General features: G+C 35.9%; 1 protein-coding gene across 1 annotated transcript in view; it reads left to right on the top strand.

The window, feature by feature from the left end:
* Nucleotides 1-317: 317 nt before the first annotated feature.
* adamts3 (ADAM metallopeptidase with thrombospondin type 1 motif, 3) overlaps nucleotides 318-9,236 on the top strand; it is a 232,580-nt gene continuing 223,661 nt past the window's right edge. Inside the window, exons 1-2 of the mRNA XM_022664827.2 lie at nucleotides 318-1,055; nucleotides 4,528-4,549. Coding sequence (XP_022520548.2) covers nucleotides 972-1,055; nucleotides 4,528-4,549 — 106 coding nt within the window. The 5' untranslated portion in view covers nucleotides 318-971. The remainder of the gene's footprint in view (nucleotides 1,056-4,527; nucleotides 4,550-9,236) is intronic.

Here is a 9,236-nt window from a genome sequence, read left to right as displayed (position 1 = left end):
ATCAATCAATCAATCAACCAATCAATAAATCAATCAATACACAATTTCCAGACATATCCAGCATGGTGGACAGAGTAAGACACATGAAAACACAACTTCTAGACACACAGACAAAAGTGACCAGACCGAGATCGGACCTTCTTTCACCTGGAAAAAAGTATTATTTTTCTTTCTGTATACCTCCTTCTCTTCTCTTCTTTTCTTATCTTTATTTTTATTCTTCTTCTCTCTTCTTTTCTTTTCTCCTTTTCTTTTTCCTTTAATTTTCTCTTGTTCTCGTCAGTTTTTCTCTATTCCTCTGCTTTTTCTCTTATCTTCTGCTCTTTTTTCTCTCTCTCTCTTCTTTTTTTCTCCTGTCTTTTCTTTTCTTTAGTTTTTTTTTTTCGACCACGTGTTTCTCCAGGTCCAGGCAGGGCTGACGTCACGGCGGCCGGGGCTAGTCTGTAGTTTATTAAGCGGGAGTGAGGGAGCATTTGGGCAGCAAAGAGCTCTCTCACACACTCACACACACACACACCCTTACACACGCATACACACGCGCATACACGCGCATAACGCAGGCACGCGCACACGCGCAGACACACACGGGGCTCTGTGTCCTGAGTCATTAGTTAGAGAGTTGAGTCTGTTCGCTGTTAAACTTCAGTGTTTTAACAGAGTGAGAGAGAGTTCTGACCCGGGAGAGCTGCAGCTTTCAGTTACACACTTTCTCCCTCAGAGTGGAAGAGTGAGAGAGAGTGAGAGAGAGTGAGAGAGTTAGTTTGAGTGAGAGTTTAAGGAGTTTGTAGCAGCAGATCCTCTGAGGAGGTTGAGAAGCTCCAGGAGACAGATGTCCGGCTCTCCCTCAGAGACGCGCTGAGCTGAGCGGCTGTATCTGCTGTAGTTTGGCGCAGAGAGAAGCTCCAGGGCTGGACTATAAAAGTTTGAGGTCTTTACTCTGAATCTGAAGCTGAGAAGCGCCGGACGCCGTGATGTTCTCGCTGCTGTCACTCAGATCTCTGCTGCTGCTGCTGCTCGCTGTGGGACTTTCAGTAGGTTTGACTTCAGCCTCTCCGGTAAGTCACCGCACTGAGATCAACTGCACGAGCTCCCTCAGATTTAACTGTAGAGGAACCTCCTAATGTGCTTTAGAAGGTGAGGTGTTCCTCAGTTTGAAACTGTATAGGAACCCCTGAATGTGATTTGAGAAACCTTAGGTTAAAGATCCTTGAGGAACTTTTATGAGTTCCTCTATTTGAAACTGTAGATGAACCTCTGACTGTTATTCAGAACATTTGAGGTGTTCTTCAGTTTCAAACTGTAGATGAACCCCTTAAGGTACTTTGAGGAACTTTACATTTAAGAACCTTGAGGAACCTTGAGGGTTTTTTTTATTTAAAAAACTGTTTAAGGTCCATTTAGGAACTATGAGGACATTTTTTGTGAGTACCTCAGTTTAAAACTGTAGAGGAACCCCTTAAGGTGATTTGAGAAACCTTAGGTTAAAGAACCTTGAATAACTTTTATGAGTTCCTCTATTTGAAACTGTAGATGAACCTCTGACTGTTCTTCAGAACATTTTAGGGGTTCCTGAGTGTGATGAGCCCCTGAATGTCCTTCAGAACATATCAGGTGTTCCTCAGTTTAAAAACAGCAGAGCGACCCCTTCATGTCCGTAAAAACATTTTAGAGGTTCCTCAGTTTAAAAATTCAGAGAAACCTCTTAATGTTCTTTAGAACATTTAAGGGTTCCTCAGTTTAAAACTGGAGAGGAACCCCTTAAGGTGCTTTGAGGAAGCTTAGGTTGAAGAACCTTGAGGAACCTTTAAAGGTGCTTTGAGGAACATTAGATTGAAGAACCTTGAGGAACCTTTAAAAGTGCTTTGAGGAACCTTAGATTGAACAACCTTGAGGAACCTTTAAAAGTGCTTTGAGGAACCTTAGATTGAAGAACCTTGAGGAACCTTTAGGGGTTCTTCATTTTAAAACTGTTTAAGATCCTTTTGGGAACTGTAAGAAACTTTTTATTAGTACCTTAATTCGAATCTGTAGAGAAACCCCTTAATGTTCAGAACATTTTAAGGGTTCCTCAGTTTGAAACTGTAGAGGAACCCCTGACTGTTCTCCAGAACATTTGAGGTGTACCTCAGTTTGAAACTGTAGAGGAACCCCTTAAGGTAATTTGATGAACCTTAGGTTGAAAAATCTTGAGAAACTTTTAGAGGATTTTCATTTTGAGCATGTTTAAGGTGATTTTAGGAACCACGAGGAACTTTTATGAGTTCCTCAATTTAAAACTTTATTAGTAATTTAATTAACCACAATATTGTCTTATGGTAATCGTTCTAACTATCTCTTAAAAGAAGGAAACATAAGTTGAGAAACCTTGAGGAACATTTAGGGGTTCTTTAACTTGAAAGTGTAAAGAACCCCTTAAGGTTATTTGAGGAAACTTGGGCTGAGGAAACCTGAAGAACTTTTAGGGATACTTCAATTCAAAACTGGAACTTTTAGGGGTTCTTTACTGTGGAACTGTAAAGCGTGGTAATTAATAATTTAATTAATTGTAATATTGTATTATGTTCACCAGATTGACTATCACTTACATATGGAAAAAAAGGAACCCTTTAAGATGTTTTAAGGACACTAAAGAAACTTTTGTTGGTTTTTCAGTTTGAAACTGGTGGAACCCCTTAATATTGTATCAGGTTCACCAGTTTGACCATTTTTTAAATAAGCAACAGGAGGAACCCCTTAAGGTGCTTTGAGGATCCTAAAGTATTGGTTTCTTGAAGAAATCTTTACTTGTGGACAAACCTCTTAATGTGGTTTGACAAACTTGAGGATCTTTTGGTGGTTCTTCAATGTAAAACTGAAACTTCTTAAGGTGCTTTGTAGAACTCTAGGTTAAGGAACCTTGAGGTACTTTTAGTTTTTTTTAGTTAGAAACTGTGACAGAACCCCAAAGGAATGTTTAGGGGTTCTTCACTTTGAACTTGTGAAGTGTGGTAATTAATATTTTATTTAATTGTAATATTAATGTGTCTTATAATATTGATGTTTACCAGTTTAATTATCTCTTAGTTCTACAACAGGAGGGAAGGTATTGACCTTAATTATATGTTCCTTGAGAAACTTTTAAAAGTTCTTCAGTTTTAAACTGTGGAGGAACACCTGAAGGTGCTTTTAAGGAACATTAGCTTAAAAACCCTTAAGGGACATTTAGGGGTTCTTTATTTGGAACTATAAAGTGTGGTAATTAATAATTTAATTAATTGTAATATTGTCTTGTGCTCACCAATTTGAACATCTCTTAAATATGCAACAGGAGAAAAACCTTAAAGTGTTTTAAGGAAACTTTAAGAAATGTTTAGGAGTTCTTTTTTATTTTAAAATTGTGAAGGAACCCCTTAAGGTGTTTTGAGGAAACTTGAGGAACTTTTATGGGTTCTTTACTTTAAAACTGTGATGGAACCCCTTAAGGTGTTTTGAGGAAACTTGAGGAACTTTTAGGGGTTCTTTACTTTAAAACAGTGAAGGAACCCCTTAATGTGTTTTGATTAAAAATAAGGAACTTTTAGAGTCTCTTTAATTTGGAAATGTGAAGGAACCGCTTAAGGTGTTTTGAGAAAACTTAAAGTACTTTTAGGTGTTTTTTAATTTACAATTGTGGAAGAGCTGACTAAGGGGCTTTGAGGAAACTTGAGCAATGTTTATGGGTTTACCTTAAAGTTCCTCAGTAATTCTATTGTTTTCCTGTTGTCTTCCTGCATTTGCCACATTTATGCTTGGTTTTGCTGTTAAAAGACAATAAAGTTTTAGTGACTTAGTGTTTGTAGTCCTGAGCCTGTAGTCTTGGCTCAGCCTCTCCTCAGATGGCTTTTGGGTAGATTAGCCTCATTAACTTACGATAAAATCTGCCTTATGTAGCCACTATTGCTGGAGCCTCAGTTGAATGAACATGTCACTGTTGGGTTGCCTTCTTGCTAAAGACAGTTCAGTTTGTGTGTGTGTGTGTGTGTGTGTGTGTGTGTGGTTGGGTGGTCCTGAATCATAGCCAAGTGCTATCAGCCAGGCCCTCTGAGCCTTAATATTAATCCAGGCTTTTACTCAACTTTACTCATGTGAAGTTTTAAAGTTGAAAACCTGCCAGTAGGGGTGTGGCCAATCATATCCTACACAATAATGTTGTCATCATTTTTTAAACAATAAAAATGTATTTATTTATTAAACGTGTCTATTTTGTGTTTGTTTTGCTATTCACACTGAAGCTTTAATTTTATTTGTTTTGCATAATTGTTTGTTTTGCAGTTTGTAAAATTATTATTTCATACAAAAAGTATATTTTATTAATAATACATTCTTGAAATTAATCATTGAATATCTCAAAAATACCCTGAAATATTGTGATAATATTTAAAGGCTTTATTTCTCACCCCTACCTGCCAGTAGCGCAAATGTAAAGTTAAAAAGACCTAAGGAACTTTTTTGTGAAGGATCTTTTAAGAATGCATTAATGTACAAACTTTTAATTCTCCTCTGTTTCAGGCTGGTGACACAAATAAAGAAGGTAAGGCATCTTTTTTTAACTATTATTTTAATTGTTTACATGTCAAATTTAGTTGGCTTCCATTGATTTCTGTTACAGACATAGCTTTATCCAAATTAACTGCCAAGGTGTGTTAATCAGTAATTACACAAGGATTTTCTGAAGTTAGTTGCTTTTAGAATAAAACATACATTTATATGTTATTTCCATGTTTAATATGTTTCTCATTCATTATTATTTTCCCACTACACCACATAGACAATGCAAAGTTCTTACTACAGCCATTAGGAAACCCCAAAACCACCCACTGCTTGCATACCCACAGTTAATGTATTAAGATGTTGGATGTGCCCTGTCCCAATTGCATACTAGTTATCATTACTAACTAGTTTTACCAGTAATAAACAGTAAAAAAAAGTAATTTCTAAGATAAAAAAGCAACTTGTCAGGGTCATGCAGAATGGCTACTGGAAACTAAAATATAGGGGTGTTCTAAAACTTTTGTAGTGTAAGTACTATAAATAAATGTTAAAGTGTTAGAGTATACTCAAGGATGAAAGATACTGTACATACTCATGCTGCGTTCCATCCATGCGGTCCAATTAGGCAATTTTAAGTAGAACACCCTGCTTCTTATCTTTAATGCTAGCTATTTGCTTTTTTCTGCATAAGCTAACAAAAAAACTACACTGTAATAAAAAAAGTTTACAGTAAGACACAGTAAGATTAATCAGAGTGTTCCAGTGGGTTAAGCACTGCCATTATGATCGATAGATTGCTGGTTCGAATCCCGTTCATGCAGCTTGCCACCAGCTGCCGGAGCCCTGAAAGAGCACAACTGGCCTTGCTCTCTCTCTGGGTGGGTAGGTGGCGCTCTTTCCTCTCATCACTCCAAAGGGTGATGTTGCTCAGCACAAGGCGTCTGTGAGCTGATGTATTAAAACCGAGTCGCTGTGCTTTCCTCCGAGCACTAGTATAAGGGGGAGTCTTGGGAAGAAAATGGGATAAAAACTGTAAAATTAATTAAAATTAAAATAATTAAATTAAATTCATTAATTACAGAATATTACTGTATAATATGAACATTAATTTACTAACATAATACACATAAATTTGTTACATAATAAATTAAGTCTTACTTGAGTTAGAAATTAACTTGCATCTATAGACTACAACATTATAGCCAGGCAGCCATTACACATTATGTAATGTGCAGCTGCATACCCAAGCAAAGGTAGCCTCAGTTGGCAAGAGTCCACACTGATGGTGAGTTAGGGGTGTTACTGTTATATATACAGATAGCTGATGTATTCATAAGGCATCTCGATTTGCATTACTGTATGAATTTACTTAAAAAAAATAAAGCAATTGGTTACAGTGTAATTATTTCAAACATCCTTCTTCAAGTAACCATCCCAGAGTGGTAAAAATGTCAACATCATCTTAACTCATCTGAAGAGTTTTCTAGTCTTTTAATCAGATTAAAAGAAGCTAAACAGTCTCCTGCAGTTCTGCATGGCATGTTTACAGTAGTTACATGTACTGTAGCCACAGCGCCCCTTTAACTTACAGCAGCATGGAATGGAAACTTGCATCCGCTAGCAGCTCCTGGATGTTGAAGGGTTTAAAAAGTGTAGTGTGAACGGCTTTACTGAAGCAAACACTGTGCCACTGTTTAAAACTGGAAAAAAAGGTTGTGAACAGGCTGTATGATATAATTAGTATGTACACAAATATTTGAAATATAATATATATCTTTTTGGAAAAAGTAAGAGTTGGGTTTGTCCTTAAATTTAAACATGCTTTTAATTTCACCCAGGCTTCTCAGTACAGATAATTGTAAAGATTTTTTTTTTATTTTTGTAACAAGTCAAAAACTGTAAATAGACGTATTATAGGTATATTTCCTTCAAGCAATATAATGTTTTAATGGCTGTAAACAAAATGGCTTTATTTACATTACAGTAGGGATGTACCATATCATATCATATGCAATAATATCGGCAACATTTTTGAATATAGTGAATGATATTATACCCCGAAAAATCCCCAACCCCTAATTATCCCATCAGGGTAATACTTTTTTTTTTTTTACTGTTTTTAGCAACAACAACAACAAAAAAATGTTCTCCCATGATATATCTACTAGAGACAGATTATATCTGTCTAGTATCATTTATTTAACTTTAATCATGGATATATGGAGATGTTTGGAGTGCGTTAAAATTATTGTAAAAGAATATTTTTGTATTTCTCAGTTAAGGGTGTGCGATATTATATTGTATGCAATAATAAAATTGAATTTTTATTTTGTTGCAGTAGTATATTCTTTAAATATTTTTTTTATTCAGTGTTTTGTCATATTGCCAAGAGTATCATTATCCCAAAAATAACATGAAATATTGTGCTATCATTTTAGGGCCATATCACCCTACCCCTACTCTATAGACAGAAATGTGTGTCAGATGCCTTTTCTGGAGTAGACTAGATTATGCACCGAAATTAGATGTTTTGGCCAAAACTGAACAAAATGAAATATAAGGCTGAATACCGAATACCAAACACCAAACTATTTTTTTAAGCATTTTTAAAAATTTATTTAGCTTGTTTTTTAAGATTACATTAATTAAATAGTCTAACTATATTTTTGACTTGCCTTTTCAAAGGGAAATTTCCCATCACAAAAACCAACACATCAAACATACATTTACCTCAGCAGTGATATTATAATAACACATTCACTTTAGAACTGCTGTTCATAGATGTACAGTACCTCACTTACATGTGCCACTCAAATCACGTGTAAGCGACATTTACATAGAGAAAGGCAGTCCAGGATTTTAGTAAACAAACAAAGGCTAAAGCTACGTTAGCTAGCTAGCTAACTTTACCTCAGCTAATGTAATTATCCTAGCCCCTGTATAGCTCATATCTTTCAGCTCAAAAACAGACAGTTAGTAATAAAAATTGTAAGCTTTGTAAATAGTTAGTAGCGTATTGTTTGCACTATAAGATGCACAGGATTATAAGGCAAATTTTAAACTACACTAGTAAGAAACATCCACTAGCACTAGCGGTTAGCAGCTAATTGCTACACTGAGACCCTTAGTATTCCGGTAAGCCAGGGCGATTATAGCTAGTGGTTCTTCCCACATAGCTTGTTTTAACACTGTAAACACATGCTACAGTCCAGTATACTTATCTCTGAAAAAAAATCCTAATATTAAAAGAAACACTGCAATAAGACTTAAAATAAATGTGTCATTACCTTTTTAATAATTTAATTGCCAAATATTAAGTTATTCTATGTAATAGACCAGTTCTACCGAATTGACCAAGTAATCAGACATGAGAGTGATAAACTGGGATGTAGCATTTTTAGATACAGAGCATAGCTATAGAAATAGACACATATAATTGATTTATTGCAATTGCAACTATTAAATGAACAGGTATTGTCTGTCAGCCTGCAACAACTTTTAAGTGATGTTTAAAGCTTAAAAAAACATAAATCAGGGTGCTGGTAACTTGCAGATTCTGAGGCTGGTAACTCTGATGAACTCTCTGCAACAGAGGTTGCTCTTACTTTCCTGGGGTTGTACTGATTAGTGCCTGTTTCATTATTCAACGATTTTGATGTTTTTTGCGACTGCAAGTTCTTGAAATGTTTTATATATTTTTTTTCTTTACTTAGTTGAGTAGTTTGTGCCATAATATGGATTAGAACATACTCAAATGGGGATATTCATTGTATACATGTAACTCTACCTCTTCACAACTTTACAATTGATGCTCTCAAACATATTAAGAGGAAAGAAATTCAAGTAATTAACTCTTGATAAGTTCCAGGTGACTCTACATTATAAAGCTGACTGAGAAAAGTCAGGCAAGATGTGCAAAACTAAATTGTCATCTAAGCAAAAGTCGCTACTTTAAAGAATATACAACATACAACTATATAAAACATATTCTGGTTTGTTTAACACTTTTTTGTTAACTAAATCATTCCAGATGATTTCTTCATAGTTTTAATGACATCATTATTAATCTACAATGCAGAACATAAAAAAAAAAAAGTTTAGAAACTTTTGTCACTAACTGTGTGAATGTGTTTATTTGGTGGAGTATCCCTTTAACATGTGGGTGGTATGAAATATATTGCTCTTGACAGCAACTCTCTTGGCACTTGAGAACTTGCAGAGAATGTACTGCAGCAGCCTTGTAAGTGTTGTGTTGTGTAAGTCCTATAGAATACTGCGTGGGAAAATTCCCAGATATTCCCAGAGAACAGGATTCTGCTGTATGAGAGTTTTCGGGGTTGGCACGACCAGGTTTGGGCAGCCAATAAGTGGACATTTATTCTGCTGAGCCATGACTCATATTCATATTCCAGTAAATAGCCCACTGCAATCAGACACAATCATGGTGTTTGACAGGAATTAGGGTTTCCCTCTGGAAGACTTTCTTGCTGGGTTTTTGACGGCTGGCCTGAAGGCCTGAGACTAAGGAAGCTGCAGTAAATTCTTTTTTTTTCTTTGCTGCTGTGCTACTAAAACCAGACTGTGGTGGGAAGCAAAGCATGCAATTTTCGCCAAACTTACAACGTGTGTCAAACAATAACATCTGCTCTTATTTCGCACATTGCCAAAGGTTCCGCAGGCAAATTACAAGGCACACAGTCTTTGGAGTCTTTGGCTCCAGGAGCTTT

This window comes from Astyanax mexicanus, chromosome 22 (assembly GCF_023375975.1).
Source record: "Astyanax mexicanus isolate ESR-SI-001 chromosome 22, AstMex3_surface, whole genome shotgun sequence".
NCBI classification, from domain to species: Eukaryota; Metazoa; Chordata; class Actinopteri; order Characiformes; family Acestrorhamphidae; genus Astyanax; species Astyanax mexicanus.
This window is presented reverse-complemented; position numbering and strand designations above follow the sequence as displayed.